The sequence below is a fragment of the Larus michahellis genome, chromosome 20 (genome assembly GCF_964199755.1).
Source record: "Larus michahellis chromosome 20, bLarMic1.1, whole genome shotgun sequence".
NCBI lineage: Eukaryota > Metazoa > Chordata > Aves > Charadriiformes > Laridae > Larus > Larus michahellis.
The window spans coordinates 5,336,856-5,358,756 of NC_133915.1; the positions used below are offsets into that span (position 1 = coordinate 5,336,856).

The following is a 21,901-nucleotide window of genomic DNA, read 5'->3' on the forward strand; positions in this document are numbered from 1 at the left end:
CTAGGTGTGAGCATGCACTGACTTGACAGCAAACATCATGCATATACATGATTCGACAGCACGCAATTAATCAAATGCATCAAGTCTAGTGACAACAGTAGGGAAATTTAAGAGCATAAAAAGACAATATGTGATTTTGACTAATGTATTACAGAAATGCCAGCTCTAAGAAGAGGAGTGCATGGGCTCAGAACCTTGACTTCCTATCTCATCTGAAATTAAATAACCCCCTTCCGAATCACCTCTGGGGCAGCAACCAATAGAACTGAAAAACTTATCTGCTGGATCTTCCTTTCTAACTTCTGCTGGCTTCTTTAGAATGACCGCCGTGACGACTAAATTGCTTATGCACCAACAAAAAAACCCTACCTGATGAATTTGGAGAGATCAGGATCATAGAGGCTCATTAACAGCTCTGCATCTTCCCCAATATTGCAGACAAAATTCTTGAAGTTTACATACAGGCTGTATGTATGTGTTGTGTTGAATATTGGCTGCCCTCGGAGGTCCAAATTCTGTTGCAGGGACTGCAAAGGAAGAGAGTACTCCCATTAAAAACAAACACGGAAGAATTTAGTTCTGCTGCCAAAGTAGCACAATATCCGTAAGAGGCAAGTACAAATACAGTGGGTACTAGTTACTTGAAGACAAAAAAGACGGTGACAAGAGACGTACCTTCTCTTCCTGGATTCTTTCATCAATCCTTTTGGATGCAGTTTCATGGGACTTGAAGAGAGAGATTGTGCTGGTTTCATCTGGGTCCAAGATGTTCCCATTGTCATCTCGTACAACCAGGTCCAAACCTAGGATCCTGAGCAGCATGCAAGTCACGAGGATAAAAGCAGCAACACAATATTTAAGAAGGTGACTGAAAGAGCACAAACCACAGATCAAACTGTGGACGGCACTATGCACCCAATGCACACTAACTCCATTCCATGTAACAACCACATTGCTGGTTTTCCTGTCCTGAAATACTTATCTCTCACTCCTCATTTTCCCATTAAAGAGAAAAATAATTAGTCAAGTAATGTAATTCTAAAATGACATCTTCTTTGTTCTTGCTTAAAGTTTGTGGTTTTTTAAAGGTACGTATATCTATCAGGCTTATGGATTATGGCTAATTATTGTTCTTCGCCATAAGCTTTCTTCTTAATTGACTCATTTGACCTGAATCAAGTCTGACAGGCAGATAAACGAGTTCTGGAGACAATCCCTGTTCTGTACCAACCAATGAAAGGTGGACTTTTGGTGGCCTATAGAGTTGTATCACGCAGTTGCTGATAAAGCAGTTTAGTTCATAACCAGCATCCAAGTCCTGGCTCCAGCTAGCCAGGCACAAGTTGTGCTCCATGGGAAAAACAATCATGTGCCAGCATTTCTGCAGAATTAAGACAGGTAAGGTTTCCTGCCAAGTCAAAGAGATTGCTGGCATATGAAGAACCAACTGCTACATGCCCACCTGCCAGGCTAGCCACATTCTGATGGGGACTGAAAGCTGTAATTATCCCCTTTCCAAGGAAAAATGTAAAGCCTAATTCAGTGTTCCCCTTGCACCGTCATTTACACCATTTTCTATTAATCGTCATATAGAGCCTTTACTGGGATTTGGGATTGTCCCCTACCTTCAAGACACAGTTTGGAGTTTACCTGTTGCCGTAGTCAATCTTAGCAGTGACTTTCTTCTTTAGCTCAGCCAGCTCATCTTTGGGAAGCGTCCCGGACAGTATCTGTGACCGCCACTCTATCAGGCTGTAAGTCATTTGTTGAACATGCCGAAACTGCGTTGTCTTGTTATCCTACAGGAAAAAAGGGACATTTTTAAGCCAGTGATAGCCTGAAAACAATGAGCTCACTAAGCTTTCTGAAATGTACTCAACTGAATCTACCATATAAGTTGTATTTAACTAAAAATATCTGAGAAACTGGCACCATATGACACTACAAGATTAGACCCACGGAACAAATTCTACACTGCCAAGGTTTAAGCGTCTCAAGATCTGGGGTCTTCACCATTTCCTCAAGACATTATTTCAGAAAAACGTCACAGACAAAAAAATAGACTCCTGGTGTTTTCCAGCACTTAAACTGCTGTGATGGGTGCTTTTTATACATATACAGGACAGAGAGATGATGTGAAGTGACTGCAGTTGTGTTCTGGCAGATTGAGACAGGAATGCCGACCAAATACACAAAGGCCCTTTCTCCTTCCCCCTGTCACTCTCAGAATGGGACACTGGGCAAGTCATTTTTTTTTAATCCATGATTCTCATTTGTTTCGCCTATTTAGATTGTAAGACTCTGAGGCAAAAAAAAACCCCAAACTTTATTTGCTTTTCAAAGTCTAAAGGCGACACCAAAACATAAATAATGACAGATGATCAACGCTGAAGCCAACACAGGCTTTTTCTCATGTCTGTTTCTCCTATAGTTTTCACCAGCCTAAAGAACTCTTCAGCCTCTTTGCTACGTATAGAAAAGGTCTCTTGTCACCAGAATACAACATTTACAACATGAACAACATGAACAACATGGTGAATTGGAATCTCTGCCCTCACCACTGTTTACGGTGTTAGCAATTATGTTTTAAAGCCAGAACACTAAGTGAAATGAGTCCGTTTTCACGGCTGCCTATGCTCTTATCTCGTCCCATCATACACTCAAAATCCTTTATATTAAAAAAAGGAATAGCAACAAAATGCAGTGATATCTGTGATACGCTGCTTCCCTGCCAGTATGCATATTATACTTCAAGGTTCCTATTCTACCCGCTGGTAACTCACGCATGGGTTGCCATGTCCACGTGTGATCTCTAGACAAGAGTTTCATGGAAATCAGAGTAGCTCTGTGGAAACACAACAACTTCTCTGGCTGGCGTCTATCAGCAAATAAGGCTGAAGATTATCTGCTCTTCAGAGCACTCATTTTTGTTTACGTTCGTACAGAACTTAATACAACGCTGTCCTGACTCATCCCATGCTTTTAAGCACCACCCCAGCAGTGGCTGCTCAGAACCCATCCTGCCAGAGGTCGTCCAAAATTGCAATAAAAGTATCACGTCTGGACACCAGACTATTGTCCCAATCTACTTGCTCGAGTCTGCTGCTGCAGTTACTGCATTTTCATCTTTTGCAATGAATGCAGCATCTGTAATTATAAAGCACTGACTGAACAGGACATCAAAAGCTGCTTCGTGAAGAGCTTCCTCCTGCTATTTCTACTGTTATCATCTTTAATTAATGAAAATACTTCTCATGCTACTTACTGGTTCCACCCTAATAAAATTAGTCACACATCTATACACCTCTTTCCTACAGTTTCAGGTTCCAAGGCTGACGCTGTAATTAAAAAGTGAATACCTATGTGGTAACCTACCCTATTTGTAGCAGTATGTGCTTAGATAAGTAATTAAGCCTTTAAAAGCACGAGCTACACAATTTATACCATCCAAAAGGGAAGCCAGGCCCCACCCTCTCTGTACCACTGCACGGCGAGCCAGTCACTAGGATGGTCCTGACTCGCACCGAGTGTCGAGTGCTGCTCATTTTCAGAGGGAAGTGCCACAAATCCAAGGATATTAAACTTTAATCTACTGGGGCAAAGTTTATGGTTATGCAGCTCCAAAACGAGCGTCAAGAGGCTTTTGACTACATCTCATCCAACAGCTAGTGGGAACTGGCCAATGGTGTATTGCTGGTACGTGCAGGCAGCAGCTGACGAGCGTCAGTTCTCTGTGCCGAAGCTGTTAATGTTTAACCGTGAACCCCAACTGCTGCCACACAGCAGAAAGAGAGACTCGGTTCCATTATTTCCCCATTCTGGTCTCTGCGAAGAACACGAATTATAGAAACTACTCATGATTTGCCCCCTGAGAACACAAATCTAAAGGGAGTTATAAATAGCCGTCTTCCTTTTGATCTGGGGAACGTGAAGGGGCTGACGGAAGCTAGATGAGTCTTTCAGTTCCTATAGGGAAGATATTAGAGGCATATTTAGTAAACAAAGAAAAAAGTGTGTTCTCAACTTGCGTTAAAATAATGGCAAAGAGAAGGCAACTTGGGTTAGCTTTCAGGGAAATACAGCGCAGACCCGAACTCGAGAGTTAGCTAGAGCTGTTATCTCTACAGCTGTTTACATTAGCTAACTCTTATTAACTGAATGAAGTTAAAAACTCTCACCCATTTTTATATTTCTTTTGCAGTGGAGATATACCCACTGGTGCAATGCTTGCTGAAAAACACAGAAATTAAAGAAGTGAAATGAAATGCTGCCAAAGAAAAAAAAATCTCCTGTATTTCCTTTTTCTCCTCAAATACCTCCTTCCTCCTTTAGTGCCTTTTTTTTTTTCTTTTTATACATACTACAGGGGAAAATAAAATAAACTCAAATCCATTTCAAACCACAACATTTTCCAAGACTATTTTAAGACTTATGTTGGTTAAGCACAGGAACATGAAAGATTTCTGCTCTTAAGAAAAATAGATTCTGAGGCTAAGATCCTAAAGTTATTCAGAAAAAAAAAAAAAGAGCCAGGAACAAAACTCTCTTTTCACACAGTAATAACGTCACATACAGCTTCTCATTAAATTAAGAGGGTGGAACAAATTCTTGTGGTTTCGTGGTGCACAAACAAAACGTACTTGTGGCCTGGTGAAATTTCCAATAGGAGAACTTGCTCTGGATAAACTGAATGGCTAGAGCTAATTTCAAACCATTCTCTCATCTTAATTAAAGTCTCAGAGCACACAGTATGCAGGCTGAACTTGGTACTAACAAAAAAAAAAAAAAATCAAGTTTGACTCTTTTTAATGTGCCTTAATAATCACCTTTGAAAGAAGGCAATTCATGTGAACTCCAGTTGTGTTTCTTTGAGCAAGAATGCGCCTACCTCAGCAAACCCACCAAATCCATGCATTACCTTGGCTTCTGACTTTTCCGAGGTGGCTATCACACGGCCAAGCTACTAAACAGATTCAGTAGATGAGAGGGCTCTCCCCTGCCCTACTGAGAACTAAATATGGGACTTCTGAGAAGTCAAATCTGCCCCACAACACACGGCCCTAATTCCCTTCCCATCCTTTGTCTATCTTGCCTGTTGAGCTGGTGTGAGGATCAACTGTTCTATTAAGTACCTACAAAACTTCTAAAAAATCCAGGGTTCACACTTGTTAAAGGTTCTGTTAAAACACCATCATGGTTTCTCGCACAACTTTGACACAGCTGAGATATTTTGCCCTCATACAGGACAGATCACGACAGGCAAAGCAGGAACACTTACTTGACTAGTGAACTGTGACTCACACGCAGCCCCAACCAGCTGACACGACGCTGAGTGTGACTTGTGCCAGTCAATGCTTCATCACTGCTGTGTCATCACACGATTATTCAAGAACAGCGAACACTGTAGCCTGGACTAAACCGCAGTTCTGTCTGTGATCACGCACCCCATTCAGTCGAGAACAGAACATTCTTAACCTCTCTTAAGACCAACTTTACAATATGGATCGTTAAACAATTCTGCATAACCTTCTATTCAAAGTCTTAAAGAGCCCCGCAAAAAGCCCAGTCTCGTCTCATCTCAGGTCATTTAATAAAATACCAACCACTGAAAAAAACTCACCACATATAACTTGTGCCAGATAACTGCCCACTCCCTCAGGGTAGAAGTGAGTTCTTGTCCGAGGGGCAATTCGCTTGGAATCACTGTTTCATGTTGTCTAGAGAAAAAAGGAGAAAACAGAAAAAAGGTATTAAAACTTAGTAGTAAACATCCTTTTTTGATAAATATGTAAATGGAAATTTCAGAGGGCTTGATAATCACACAATTCACTCACACACGATGCCAAGATTCTTAAGTTGTTCAATTGGTTCTCCAACACATACATGCACATTCATCATCCGTTTTTAATGCAAACGCGTTTCAAGTTTCTTTCAGTCTTGTTCTTCTCAATGGATCTGTTCCAGAAACATGCTAAATAGACAGGAATTACATTTGGAAGAATCACCGCTTCCAACGGTAACTTGGCTACAGCTCTTCAAAAAAAAAAAAAAGTAAAAAAGTACTTTCTAAAGTGTCTTCCTTTGCAACTGCTGTTTTCCTCTCACTACAACGATCACAGAATCAGCTCTAAGAATCAAATGAGGAGTCATTTCCTTAAATGTTTTCCAAGGCAGGAAGGAATCCACACTCCTGCTGGCTACTTGGCTGCGAGCGGGAGTGTGTTATGACTTGCAGGAGTCCCCAGAGGAGCTAAATGTAACTTGATTGACCTGCCTCGCTACTAACTTGTCTAGCAGAGCTTTCTTATTTTTGCAAATAGTATTCTCCTGCACCTATGCCTGCAACTGTTTTGCTGTGTGCAATGCTCTGAAAAAAAGCAGTTCTGCAGCTCTAGAAGTCTCGCACAGGTGGCCCGTCCTGCTGCACGCACAGACCAGCAGCATTCATCACAACCACCACTACTTCAGTTGATTTTTTACTTGCTTGGTTTTTAAATGAAACAGCATCCCATTGGTTTTGCTACCATCCCAAGAAGTGCCAACCTACCCCCGGTCCTTCACGATCGCCTCTTTTAAATGGATATATGTTTCTGGGAAAATGCCCTGAAAATAAATTCAGAAATAAAATAAATCACACAGTAGGATATGACACGACAAAAATGCATTCAACAAAGCAGGGGAAACGGGTAAGAGCACGATCAGCAGAACAGTAACTGTGACTGGTGTTTACTGTTTACCTATGACAGAAACGTGTCAGGTCCACCAGTCCCAGTATCACAGGAAAAAGGAGCGTAAGGAGCATCAGGCTGCATTCCTGAGCACTATATTTGATCTTAGCACCTCAGAGAAGTCAATTCTTTGTTTCACTGTAATGACATTTGCCAAGTTGCCCTGGGTTCTCCAAAAAACCTCACACACTTCACAACATTTGTAGGAATTCATCAGTCCCAAGTTTCCTTTATTTAACAGAAACCTTCTAGGAGTGCTTCAATCCTTTTCTATTTTCTTTTCATTCCCCTTTACGCCTGAAAGTGGAGACTATGAAGGATGTTACCACATTAGAGGTGCCAGGATTCCTATGGGAAACCAGATTTCCATGCAGTTTTCAGATTGGTTTCACAAACCTCAAGTTTGGCTGACACCCACACATGCATAATTTTTGGAGTATTTTCCAAGCCAAATCAAAACTCTGATCTTACCATTACATATAACTAATGCTGGACATGTACAGGCCCAAGACCATAATAATAAAGCAATAAGCTAGCATATGCAGATATGCAAGAGTCAATTTTACTAGTCCAAATGACATTACACATGCTTACAATGGAGGAGTAGCCACTTAATGGTTCTGAAACGTTTAGCTCAAGGGCATTTATTTCTATCGCTAAGGAAAAGGACGCAGGGATCAGGAGACCTGCACAATATTAAGACAAGAAATGCAGCAGAAGCACAGCAGATTATGGCACCAGATGGGGTCTGACAAGGTGTGAAATAAAAATTAGTTACTGCAAAAAGTGAGGTCATACCTTCTTAGACTTATTTCGGAGTGTGTATCCTCGGTACCAGCCTGTCAAAGGGAAATAAAAATTATTTTTTTCCCCCTCTCTACAGCAATTAAACACACATCATCATTCTCACTACGTTTCTACAACATAAATCTACTGATCTTGCTCATTTGAGATCTGCAGTCGTGAAGCCACCTCTGCTGTTTGCGGGTGGCTCGGTTCCGAGGAGCAGGGCAGAAGGTGTCTCTTCCCACCATGAGCTGACACCCGCACTCCACTCCGCACACCCATTAGGGTTGTACGGGGAGGCCCCAATGGAAAAGCAGGCCACCCCGTGCTATACATTTTGAAAGTCACAATCCTTGCCCCATAAACCTTACAAGTTATATAGACAGCACAGAAGTACTGCTACGAGCACCTGTCCGACGAGGCAGACACACAGCCACGCACGCACAACTACCAGCCTGAGGCCATACAGCATCTATCCCGCAGAGAGAAATCAAGTGTCCCAAGTCCAATTCCAAACCATTCCTCCACAATTTTCTTTTCTATGAAGTGCATTTTCATTCACATCATCTTATAGATTGCGGTTGAATTCCACCTTGTGTAGGTTCTTTATTTTCTTCTGTGACTGAGTCTAAAGCTTTTCTTCCAAGGAAGGCTCAAAGAAAATGTTTTATTAGATAAGGTAAAAAAACCAAACCCAACTCTGAACTGCCTGGCCTGGTACAGGTATTGTTTCTCAATATTATCTTGACAAGATCTAGTAAAGTATAAGATCCAAAGTAATAACTGTGATCCCCAAGACTCAGAAGCATGTGTCACTGTCAGATGTACATTTGTTCTCTCTTCAGCACCTGGGTTTGACGAGTATTTTGATTTCAAGGTCACTGAAATGCAAGGGTATGAAAAAAAACTGCTGTACTTCTCATGTCCTGAAGCGAGCCTGGCTCAATGAGCAGCCAGGAGAGAAGCACAGCTGTGGGCAAGTCACCCCCAGTCTTCTTCCACCGCCTCCGAACGGGGTTTTCTCTCACACTCCCACCTTCATCATCGGTCTCGGTTGTGTGAGATCAAGCGCTCTTTCACTGCGTGCCTCCTCCCTGCCATAACCAACAGTTTCCATCACCTTTGGTCCTCCTGAAGTTACAGGAGTGGAAATAACAAACTAAACATTTCAGATGAAGAATCTGCTCCATTTGAAATGCTGATGTGCACTGATAACGTCCCTTGTATTGTTCTGGGATAGGACTCACGCTTTCTCACTGACTCTTACCACTAAAAACATCACTCCAAATGCCGAGACACTCTGCAATCCCAGCTCTCAATTAACCACCTTAATTAACCTAGAGCTCCAGCTTTTGACTCTTTTCCTAAGGTTCTATTGGCACTGAAAGTGCAAACTCCGACTCTACCTCTTCGCAAACCTGAAGGGTGTAGATTACGGTCTATAGTGCGCAAATGATGTCCAGAGCTATCAAGACAGACATCGCTGATCCAAGATGATTACGTTCAGCCGAGTGGCAGAGGGAGCAGCATCAGGAAGGCAAAGGGATTTAGAGGAATAATCAGGCAAAGAAGAGAGGATGGGAGGGCAGGCTTTGGTGTTTGGTTTTTTTTTTGGTTTTTTTTTTTTTTTTTTTCTTTTTTCCCCTCCAAGAGATGATGGTCCATGAAGAACCATAGGTCTGAAACCCCCTCAACTATAAATTAGAGCTTAGGATGGGGGTTTTGTTTTGTCAGGGGTAGGGATGTGTGTGTGTGTGGTTGTGGTTGCTTTGTTTTGGGTTTGGTTTTGGTTTTTTTTGGTTTGTTTTTTTTTTTTAAGCACAGTTTTGTGCCCTTTCTCGAGCAATGAGAACATGAATCAACTTGACCACATAATCCCCGATATTCCAGTAGTAAATTAAGAGGAAAGAAGAAATTCCATTCCTTCCACAGGATGAAGATAGGATTATACATCGATCATGGACCAATGGATAAGGTACTGGATTAGGGATGAGAAGATTTAGGTTCTATTTTTACCCAAGTTGTAATTAATTGAATGGTCAAGTACAAATTCTTTAGGGTGTGATACAAAGCTCATGGAATTTAACAAGAGTATTTTCCCAGTGGTTTCAATTCCAGTTGACGCAGTCTCTCAACCTTTCTACACCACAGCTTCCTCATATTTAAAATGGCTTCTTGGCATTAACCATATTCCTGTAAAATATTTTGCAATCATTGCATAAAAGCATGTTCTATATTATTATGCAAAACTATTTCAGCAAGCATCTCATGCAACTTTTTCAGAATTCTGCTCCAATTTTCAATAATCTTATTCATCATTTTAAAAGGAACTAAAGCTTTCGGCAGAGGTCAATTGATTACTTGATTTCTTCTTTAAAGAAAAGAAAAAATCTGCTTAAAGCTTCAGAGGAACGATAGACTATTTAAGTGTGTCTCTTGAGTATTTTCTCCAAGCAGAGATGTGCTAAATGGAGAAAGGCTTTTCAGTTGAAGACGACATGGCAAATTTCAGCTACTACAACACACTTTCAAACCGAAGTCCGGTCAAGAACGTAAGGATAGCGGACTGAGTCTCGCAAAGAGGTATCGTAAAGGTTTGGGGTGTGTTCTGTTATGGAACACAGGTCCTCAGTTTTACCTTTCATTAAATGGATTTTATGCACTACATAAAAGATCAGAAAAATCCAAGAAAAAGTTACTCAAATTACTATAGTTTAGACAACTAAAAGTTATATGCAGTGATGCAATCCCAGACCACATGCTTAACCACAAGGTCTTTGTTCCTCTTCCACTGTCGCGTACCGGCTCTTGGTACCACAACCCACACTGCTGCACTGCACCAAAATAAAAGAAGGGATTGCTTCATTTACCTACAGTGGTCAGAGACAAGATAAATACTGAAACCAGGAACAAATTCAATGTAAACGTATTTTCACCAGGAGAAGAAACTGATTGGAATCACAGTACGTGGGCACACATTCCTTATATCCACAATTTGGCTATTTCCCACAGCTTGCAGGAAAGAATAATATATGCTGCAGATTAGAAGAGATGCCCCTAAACAGAAATGTATCCTCCCCAGCTCACTCCTCAAGGACAGCCTCCCAGAGAGTAAGCAAATCCTGCGCTGAAGCAGCCTTCAAACCATTGGACACGGCAAGTTTCCTTCTTTGTTTGGATTCTGCAGCATATGCCCAGTCTTGACAGTATTTGGTAAACAAGAGGATAAGCACGCACTGCTTATCTTATTATCAACTAGAAAAAGTAATTTTATACAAAGTCTTCATGCCTTTCTGCAACCAGGCAGTCAACCAGAGAAAGGATGAAAAAAATACCTTGCTTTGCAGTTTTTAGGAGTCTATCATGACCAAGACACCTGAACTAACAAACTCATGCTTTGCAGAGGGTATACGTGTGTTTATTTTAAAGGGAAGGTAAGTCTAAGGAAACTGGTATCCTCCACATCTTTATGTATAACAAATACACCATGGCATTTCAAAGCATGCCTGAAGCCCAACTAAGACATTTCAAAAGTTATTTAAAATCAGTCTCAAAGCAAAACACTGAACGTGCAAATTTAGTCCCTACCTGCAGCACAAACCCCACTTACAACTGCACGTCATGGCAACGTGACAAGGATGCAGCGTGCCACAAATCTCCATTTTCCTGGACTGAAGGAAGTGCTGCACCATCTGGACTATGGAGTTATTCAACCCTACAGCAAACAGCTCTCAGATTGTCCCTGTACGGATTCAAGCTGCATTAGACATCAGTACATCACAGCTTGTACCAGAAACATTTGAAACCTTTAGTTCAAACTGCTCAGCCTGTGGTTTCAGCTCTGATGACCTTCACTTACATGTCACATACTTTGCCCAAGCTGAAGTTCCCACTTACAGGGATGATCACCCTTTGACGATCCTTGACATAGGCAAGTGCGGTCCGGCACTGCGAACACACATCTACCACGTTATCACTCCCTTATCTTCTTTTGTGCACTCACAATCCCAGCCTAACTGTGTAGTTGTAACTGGGACTTACAAAACATTAGGCAAAGCATCTGTTTCGAGCACGGGAAGAGAGAGGTTTACTAACAGGAGTGCGATGCCGGAGTCTCACCCCAAATCTGGCCAACTTTCCAAGGACTTCCAGCCTTTGCAACAGGCCTCTAACTCCTGATGGCGTGTGCTAGCATAAATGATCGGGGATTTTGCAATTTAAAGGTGCTTCCTCTCCTTGTGAGAGACTTGTGCGTCAGCAGCACCTGACTGCAGGCAGACACCTCGTGAGAAACTCCAGTCTGTGGCAAAGCCACTTCACACGAGGAGTCTTCATAGCACAGAGGCCTGCACCAAACTGCACCCATACCTTCTGGCTTGCACTTTAATTCACTTTATTGCTCTTTGCTTCTCACACACCTCCCCCCGTGGCTTAGCTGTATCAATGTTATGCCTCAGAGCTATTCAGCCAGTTGAGAGTCAGATAACATTTATTGTTAACACCAAACCCCAGCCCAAGCTTCACCCTTGCTGCCTCGCCGTCAAGGAACAAACCGTGCACTTCAGTTCTTACAGACAGAGCGGAGCCAGCCGCAGCCCCAGACGCAGAATACAAAGAGCTTTCAAGTGAAGGCTGTTTGAGACACAGAGAGCCTTCACTGAACACGGCTGAGGAAAGAAAACCTGCCGACTTCGACCAGGAGGAAAGAGGAGGCATGTTCTAGATCACGCACAGAGTGGGAAGCGAACTGTGATGCCACAGCCCTGAGAACCTTCTGGTAACTCACAGAAGATGCTCCTGTGCATCCTGAGGTAGGGAACAACAGCAAGGAGCAAGATCTTTCAAGTGGCTAATACCCTTACAAGAACCTCCGGCCAATCCTGAAAAAAAAAAAAACCAATCCTTAATTCCCTAAAGAATGTTACCGATAGCCCACGGAACGCCCTCAGCCAGGAGCTGCAGGGATAACTCACACCGACTGAAAGAAAGACTTCACAGGACATCTCTGAGCCTTTCTTCTTGCAAAGCCAACACCCTGGTTAAATAGAACCTTTTTCTAAATTGAGACTTGGGTATCCAGATAAGAACAGCGATTAGTGGAACAAAAAATCCACTTTTATCAGACTGGAGTTGTATTTGTAAGTATACATCATTAGCATGAGAAGAAACAGAAAAAGGCTTCTTGTGAGAACACTGATTCTCAAAAACACAACCCACAGATGTCTGGAAACAAAGCTGAAAGCTGATGTCCCGAAAGAAAAATAGATACAATAAGACATGAGAATTTTCTCCCAAGCAGAAAGAATATCAGAATTTGGAGTTTCTAAGATGAATTCATGGGAAGACAGACCAGACCTGCAGCAGAGTTACCACCTCAGAGACAATCTGCATCTTTTCCTTTAGATCCACAAATGTCTGGCCTGAATTTTTGGCTGCTCTTTCCAGGAGAAGTATTTCGTTGTGCTGCAGGAATTCCTAGGTGCCTCTAGTCACAAACAAGGATGCCATGCTGATGGCTCAGGCTATGAAAACAATCAAAACACATTCACTTTCCCAAGCAATTTACAATCAATCCTCTCAGGCTGAAGTTCCAAAGTGGGACGTACAGGTAAGAAAGGGATGCCATTTGGGTATTCATTTCCTATTCTTGACTGTCTCTGTTCAACAGCTGATTACAGACCAAGCAGTAGGACTACACAATGATGCTGCTTTAAACAAAGAGAAAGAAATAACCAACAGTTTTGGGAGTACAAGATGCATCCTCTTCATGAGGGCAGTTCTCATCCTCAACACTCTCTCTTCCTTGTGTCTTTTTGCAAAACCAGTTCGCAAAGCAGCACTATTACAGAGGGGTTTTTTCCCCATTTCTCCCTCCCTCTCTCTCCCCCTGCCAAACACACTCACCACTACCACGCACATCAGTGTAAAAACACACATCAGCAACACAATCTGCTGGGACGTGTAGGAACTGGCTGGCTGTGTCCAATGTCAAGGGCAAAGGGAAGTGGAAAGACACTAACTGGCTAAGAACAAACCGCTGAACAAGCAGCTCGCCCTTCCCAGCACAGACGCTACAGAGTTCTTGTACACTGAGTCTTTTTCAAGCTGACGCTGCTTGTGAAAGTGGATTTATACTTTGGAAAGAGAATTTAGATTTTGGAGAGCCTCCCAAATGAAGCAGTGACTACTACATTCTTTAAAAGAATTAAATGGCCGTGTTCCATTCTTAATATTGAAATCTTCATTAAACAGTCTAGTTTAATAAGTAGATATGAAACAGACAAGTGTAATTTTCATCTTGTTTAAAATTGGAATTTTGTTTTCCTTTCTGCAAGATGTTTTACATTAAAGTATGTATTATGAAAAACTTCCCAGTAAACTACTGGGAGAAACAGCCTAAAAAGGGCATGGAAGCTCTGTAACTGAAGGCTTTTTAAAACACATAATGCCAATTCGCGATATTAAGGCTTAAAGCAACATTACTTTTGAAACAATTAGGCCTGCCCTCTCCTTTTCTTTCATCCACTGCCTCTGTTGTCTCAGATCAAAGAACTAATGCAGGTTAAAAGCTACTTTTTAAAAAATTATTATTATTTTCCAGCTGGATCAGTTCGTCACATGACTACACAACCGCTTGGCCTGGCACAAGGAGGAGCCAAGGTAAATAGGTGTGGTGTGAAAACAAGAATAAACAGCCAGAAGTGTTTCTTTCTCTTGCAGTGCTGCCTCTAGATACTACTAAAACTTACCGTGACAAACCTCTGCCAGAAACGGTGTAGATATGATTGCCGCTTCTGTATTTTATGCATTTTTAATACAGATTTAAGAGTAAAGTGCATACAGCAAACACGACTGAGCAAGCTTTGTGCTTTTGGACATACCAGAGGATGAAATTCTAGACCTGAAATTTGCATTATTTAAAAAAAATATGTATTTTGATTTGTTGTATTTACTTTTAAAAACTGCAAAGTACTGGGAAGTGATCTGCAACCTACCTTCATACATCTCCAAAATGTGGACAGTATCGCCGACTTGCAAGGAGAGCTCCACATCTTGGACGGCATCGTAATTGTATATTGCTGAAAAAGGGAAGAGGCAAGAGACAAAGATGAAAAACACAATCACGAAAGCTGTGAGGTTTTCAGATTTTGAAATCTGGTATCGTGGCACCTGTCAAAGGCAGAACATGATTTTGAAAAAGCACTATAAAGCTTATGTATTTCCAGATTCTATCATTGGTTCCTGCAAGGATAAAAAACATTATTCTTAACAGCCAACGAAGTTTGTCTTTCACTTTTAAGAACGCAGATCTGGGACGCTCTGTTAAGAAGCTGCATCTTCCCACTTTACTGACAACCTGCCCAGCAAAGGTCACTCTTACCCCAGGCAGGGGTTATGGATCAATTAGGTAATTGTCATTTTTTATTAGTGTTTCACAGGACTAACTGCAATGTAGCACTCACAAGCACCGGAAAAAATACATAAATTCGGTGTCATAAGAAAAAAATGCCACTATTCTATATTAAATGCCTTGAACTATTTGCTACTAAAGGCTCTTTCCAGACAAGAGCTATCTTAGCACGAAAACTTGAGATTCTCTGCAAATTTAATCCCTACCAAAGGCAAAGCTAATCAGAATGCTTATCGGATTTCCAGTGGGAATAGGATTAAGCCCAGAAGACCAGGCTTCTAAACTGCCTTTTCTCTGGAACTTTCTTGAGATGCCCAATTTCACCAGGCAAAGCAGAAGAGCTCCTTAGAGCTGCCGAAGCCTTGTCAAGCCAAGAATGTTTAATCTGAATTTGTTTTCAAACCAATGTGAGCACAAAGACATAATGCAGTCAGGAAAATGCTTTGGCTCAATAAATTGATCGGCTAAATCAGAACCACTCCCCTACCAAAACGAGATTATCTTATGTATTTATTTAAAACACTGGTTTAAGTGCAGATTGCATCCTGAATGCAGCAACGTAGTCTTCTCACACACATAAGTGTCACATTTAAGTCTCCAAATCTGTTCCCCGAGAAAATGTATTCGTGAAGTAAGCCCAATGTTTATTTTTACAGAGAAGGGAAATAAATCATGCAAACATTTTCAGGGGGGCTTTGGGAAAATTTTTCAGAGGGTTTGTATTTGAAGAACTCTCTCTGAAAATTAACTAAATAAAAAGAATTGAGCTCCTATATCAGGAAATTCGCATCAAATGCCTATCATTTCCGTCAAGATGAGGTATATTGCATCCTGGCAAGCATCCAGAATAAGCAAATGACTGTGGCTTACCACACCGGAAATTATTTCACATATACTAGCTTTCTTTAAAATATTGTAACTATAAATAATCCAACAGAAGTAGGCAGGGAACGTGAATTCCCTGCAGTATCTGAAATAGACCCTGATCACAAACAGATACTTATTTTCCGATGCTGCAGGGGCACCGTTTGTTCACGGTGGCCCGAATTCATGCCTACCGTAACTTCAGTGCCTGCAGAGACACACACACAGGACGTATGGAATATCTGACGTTTTCCAGAGGGTTACACCAATGTCACTGGACTTTTGCTCCTAAGGCACTGGCTGGTTCGACATCCAGTTTTCTCTCCCTTCCCACAACGGTGTTGTAAGCCAAGATATTAAAAACTGACTGATGGTGTGGATACTCAGTTTAGACGCCTTAAAGGCCCCTGAATAGGCCTAAAAGTAAAAATCCCATCAACATTTTAGCAGAAAAATTTGTATTGTGTTTATGGGCAAAGACAAATGTGAACATACACGAGTACGTCAGAGTAATCCATCAAGAACCTCCCTGTATTGACAGATGCCGAGATCATAACAGAAGAACTGCTTAATATTGTATTTGATTCAGTTAAAAAGAAACTGTTCTGCCAGTTAAAGAAAATAATTCTGCAAGGGTTTGCAGAGGTCAGCAGAAAAGTGCAGCGCCCAACCCAAAGGAAAGTCAGCTCCCCGCGGCCATGCCTCCTGCCGCAGTAAACCTGCCAGATCGTTAGCGTTAAGCAGGGATGTCGCAATCCATTACTTGGATGGGACATCTCCAAACCTCCCCAAGGCGCAGCGGGAAGCGGTGTGGAAGGATAAAACAACCCGGGCTTCCTTTGGAGTCCCTGCTGAACTGTTGGCCCGTAACGTGCTACGGGGACACAGGAGGTGTCATTCCTCAGGTGAAGCCCAGGCAGCAAGCAGTCTGTGGACATTAATAATCCTATAGCGCTGTCAACAGACTTAGAAGACTTAAAGCACAGGGTCTTAGCCAATTTCTAACTTGGCCGATGTCATTCTGTCTACTGAAGTTTCCTCCCGTGGTTACAGCTGGGCTGCCTTTCTTTCTGTCTTAAAGTGCTGTTTGGGATTCCTGTTTCATGGCTGTGCTCTGCAGGAGAAACGGCCGCTGTTTAGAAAAGGCATGTGTGCTTATACGTCTAGGGATTCCGACGTACAATTTCTAGATGCCTTGGGTTTCTTTGGGACAGACATTATATAAATATCAGTCTGTATTTTTCCATAAAATGCTGCTTCAGCATCAGACAAAAGCAGTCTGAGCAGCACCAAGTGCCTAACAGAAAGGTGGGCGGGCATCAGACAAGCCTTTCTTTTGAGAACACAGACAGTTAATTCAAAACCAAAGAGCACAACAGCCACAAGAGGAGGGAGAACTAAACGCTGCAGTTCCCCCCACCAAAGATCACAACAGCCGCAAGACAGAGAACTAAACATCCCAGTTCCCTTCCCTTCTCTTTCCCTACTCTACCGGCAAGGTTTCAGATCCTGATGCGTAGCATTTAGAAGCTGAAGGAACACGCTCCTGCCACTGCACATCAAAAAAAGGGGAGATTTGTAGCATCTTGCTTTGCTAGATTGACTTAAGCAAGAACAGAGGGCCACTGTGTATAAAATCTCCCACCCAATGGTTATGCGCAAGGTTATAAAAGACAAATTGCTGGCATATTTTCCCTGGGAGCTTTGCTGCTGCAACTGATGCTTCCTGCTGTTTAAAGTCAGTCCTGTCCGAAACAGTCCATCTGCAGTTATTTCAACTGCTTAACCTCTTTCGCATCCTGTGTATTTAATCTGACCTCTTTCAAACTTAAAGGAAGCTGCACATAACAAACATGGTCAGGGCATGAAAAAATAAAAATCCTTCATCCTTGCAGCTAGAAAGGAAGAAAAGAAATTTAAAAAAATACAGAGTTTTGTCCCCAAATCTGCAGGAATATCTGAAGCTAAGTCTTTCCCCTTCAAGTTATACTTCAGGTGAGATTTTGTCCTTGAAATTCACTTTGGAACGGTGATTTTGTTCCTTTTATCATCCTGAATGAAAAGCAGCACTGAAGTCTCGCAAATATAATCTAAACAAAGAGGATGAGATGGAAAACATGATCCATAAGAAAGAGGTACTGACTCTGTTTTAATGATCATATTCTTTGAGTATAACTACAGGCAAGGTATCTTATTGTTTAATTTACATGAATTAAACGTGAAGGCAGTTCCCCAGTTTGATTAGCAGAAAGTAAGCTTAAGAAATGCTGGCTTTTTCAATGATGCATCCAGCCTGTGGAATTCATTGGGAGGGAAGGTCAGAGGAGTCAACATTGGGGCTGGTTTGAAAAGGACAACAGATAACACGATGACAGCAGCCAGAGTAATGTAGGTGAAGATAAGGAGAAGCAATTTTCATGCTTCAGGGCAGAAGGTGAGTCCTCAAAATGGATCGTCAAGGAACTCAGAGACATTGCGCAACTGGGCATACACGCTGGATCTCGGGGGATGCACTGCTCTGGTCTGAAGCATCACGCAACAGTCAGCACCAGAAGCAAAGATTCCAGGAATGGCAAAGGAAACCCGAGAGAGCCTGGGCTTTCCAGGGTAGCCAGGGCTCTGAGTAACAGCTAATGGTGAGCTGGAAGCTTCTGAGAAGGCACAGAGTTTGATGTGAGCTGGCACACGGCAGTATTACGATGGGAAGAGCAGGTTCAGTTATGTCACTCCCTCCGGTTGTATGAAGACAGAAGATTAATCACAGCATACACTCCTGACCTGTGAAACACCAGACAGTGGCACTTAAACAGTAAGAAGCCTCAGTGTCATGGATGGGGCAGAAAATGAGAAGCAGCGCAATTATAATGTATAAAACCCCAAAACACACTTTGAAAACCCACAAAGCTTCACTTTGTTCAAGAGTCCTGGGAGAAGCCTTAATTTGCAAGAGGTCTGTCAGCAACTCATTGAGCCCGATGTAGCTTTTAGTAAAACCAGTGGGAGTTCTGGCACACGTTGCTGTGAAAGCCGTGGCAGGCTTATGTCTTCAGTGCCTACCAACAACATCATTTTGGAAGTAAAGCGATGGTGCAGTCAGCTCGGATGCCACATACGGATCTGGCCACACCTTAAAGACCTAGTAAACATCTGGACAAGTGATCTCCTGCACTAGCGCAGTGTCTTTCACGCAGTACCACCGTCGCGTGTTAGAAAGGGAGCAACTGTTCTCTTCTGCAAGCAGAGAAACTGAGGACAAACAACCTGAATGTCATACTGTTCATCTGCAGCATATCCAAAGGTGGAAACCAAATATTAATTCCTAGACCCATTTTAATCACAAGTCTGTAACTCATTTTCAAGACTATGTTCTAAAAGCAAAGCTCATCTGAAATGTCTGAAACGAAAGTGAACGAGGCAGAAACTGTCACATGCTATTCTGTGTGAGATTCAAGCAGAATGAAATGGAATTCTTTCCTCAATAATTTGCTTAAATGCATCTGAAATGCGGATTATTGGCCTGAAAAACACAGCCACTGCAAGATCCGTTATCTCTCACTTGGCTCAAAATAACCACCCCTCCACCCATGACAAAGACACGATACCCGCTTCCAAATACCACGTCCCACTTCTCCGAGGTCTGCCCTCACCACTATCTGATAGGAGAGGGCTGTGCCTTGCTTCCTCTGAACAAAGGATCACATTCAGCGCTGTTGCAATAACCAGACTCCATCTCATTACATCTTTCAACTGAAGAGTCAAAAACTATTGTACGGAAACAGAAGTATGTGCTTTTACGCTGCAAAAACCCTGTATTAAGAAATGGCATTTATGCCGGACAGCCCCATTTGGAGAAGCCTGGTATGCTATCTGGTGCCAAGATATAACCAAAAAAACAGTGGCTTTATTTAAAAAACAAGGAACTGCCCAAGGAATTAATTCTTAATAGGAACAAAGGCTTTTTGATGTTTGAGCAAAAACGTTCTAGTAACTTCTCAGGAATTTGTGTCTGAAAAATTGAGAATAGCATAATTAAGATTCATATGTCAGACTGCTTCTTCAAGAAAAGTAAGTCATGGTTCAACACTGTGAAACATGCACATTAACTGATTGTTACGAACAAAAATTACTACTCCTGAATTGGTCGATGCTGACATTCAGTCTCAGTTCTACAAAGTTCCAAGTGACTGCTTAGCATTTTGAACGCAAATAATCCAGAATAACAGCATTATGTGGATGGAAATGCTTTAATTAACAGACATCATTAGGCTTCAGAGTCAAACATCTGATGAGCTAGACATGGAGCTTTAACACCTTGTTTCAGGCTGACCTCACACACGTGAATATACTTGGAAGGAATTTACTTATCCTTAAAATTTTTAAGCTGAGTTATCTTAAAAATGGACATTAAATCAACGGAGAAGTTATACCGTCTGCCTATGCAGGAGAATATGGTATGGCATGGCCTTTCTTATTTAGATTCTGTACTGTCAAACTCTATATTCATGCCTTTCTTTTGAGAACCGTGAGAAAATCAGGAAGATCTACACCCTCAATATGCTCCCAACACCTGCAGTTCCAGCCTAAGACTATTCCAATAACCAAACCCAAATAAGAGTGCTACCCGCTCACCTTCTGAGGAGAAGGAAGCGTGTCTGCCACATGCACAGTTGATCAAAAGTCTGCTAAGATTTTTGTGATTTCCCCTGAATAAGAGAGTACTATCCTGGAGACGGCATAGGCAAATAATCCGAGGTTTTGCAGAATCTGCTGTGCACAAACAGTCTAAATGAAACTAATTTCCACATTTGGGGAAGATTTTCAGTCATGCCATCATCAACTTTTGGATATTCCTCTCTCTCTCTCTCTCTCTCTCTCTCTATCATAGACTGGATCAGATTTTATTATCAATGGTTTAATCCCTTAAGGCCTGGACTGCTTTAGAAAAAAACAACAATCTCAGCCCATGGGAATATGGATGGCTTCACGAGTGTTACACAAGTGCTCCGACTAGATGATCTAATGGTCTCTTATGGCTTTAAACTCTACAGACTAAAACCACAGCCAGCTCCACAGCAATGCTCTGCAGCAAGTGGCAGACCCAAGGAGAAATTAGCCCATGTATCTTAATTAGAGCTTCTTAGTAGATTCAGATCAGGGAAACTGAGATGATTCAGAACTGTTGAAGCAAGAGACATACTGATTATAAAGGAAAAAGAAATAATTTCTATCTTTTCATGTTTACAGAATTCCCATTAGTCACTTTCCCCTCAATTATTTATCTCAAAGTGTTCATAACACAGTAGCTGTATGAAAATAAAAGCTACTCTGTTCTCAGAGGGCATCTACGCTGCAACACAGGACGGAGACAGCGATCCTAAACACACACGGATTTGGACACCAGTAATAATAAAGTCACCACAGCATAAGCTGGTTTGTCTCTCTGTAAGTGTGCTTAGGGTAGAAGCAGCCAAACTGTAGCTGCTTCTGTGATCCGAACCATGCAGAAATGCTCTGTTATGAGACTCTACAGTAAGTTTTCTTGGCGACCAGTGACTTTTCGGACTTACTTTTATGTCAGTAGCTACGGAGCCAGGCTACAGTGCATTTCTTATAGCATTATGGCGTACTAACCCAGCCCTTGCTGCACACGAGCAGATATAACACTTGGAAAAAATCTGACCTCCGAAGTTAAACAAATGCCCCCCATCTCCAAAAGTCCCATTTTCCCTTCTGCCCATCTCAAAGGAGAGTTTAAAGCTCTGCTGTTTTTACACACGCAGCAGTTTTCTAAACCTTTTTCCTGAAAACACGTACCAGAATAGCAGTCACACAGTACAGAACAGTAAGTATGCATTTTATTTTACATATGGGTAACGCATACACATATCGTTAGCTGTGCAATCTTCTCTAGGCTTTCTACTTCCTTTTATTATTTTCACTCTAAAGGGCCCTTAGGGATTTTAAGCTCAGATAAAGAATTAATCTACATTAGCTGTCTCAGCTTATGTCTGGAGTAAGAGGGAGTGCTGTGAGCCAATGGAAGAATAAATCAGTACTAGCAGCGTAGGAGCCAACCTGCTCCTGAATATACTACACTCAACTAAATCCAGTA

General features: G+C 41.9%; 1 protein-coding gene across 2 annotated transcripts in view; it reads right to left on the reverse strand.

Annotated features, from left to right (window-relative positions):
- The window catches only part of DOCK5 (dedicator of cytokinesis 5), an 80,892-nt gene that overhangs the window by 48,934 nt on the left and 10,057 nt on the right, over positions 1–21,901 (reverse strand). For both annotated transcript variants that reach the window (XM_074563546.1, XM_074563545.1), the window contains exons 2-8: positions 14,510–14,593; positions 7,527–7,567; positions 6,548–6,603; positions 5,621–5,717; positions 1,651–1,799; positions 676–811; positions 370–527 (exon numbers count right to left, since the gene is read on the reverse strand). In XM_074563546.1, the coding sequence (XP_074419647.1) occupies positions 370–527; positions 676–811; positions 1,651–1,799; positions 5,621–5,717; positions 6,548–6,603; positions 7,527–7,567; positions 14,510–14,593 (721 nt within the window). The remainder of the gene's footprint in view (positions 1–369; positions 528–675; positions 812–1,650; positions 1,800–5,620; positions 5,718–6,547; positions 6,604–7,526; positions 7,568–14,509; positions 14,594–21,901) is intronic.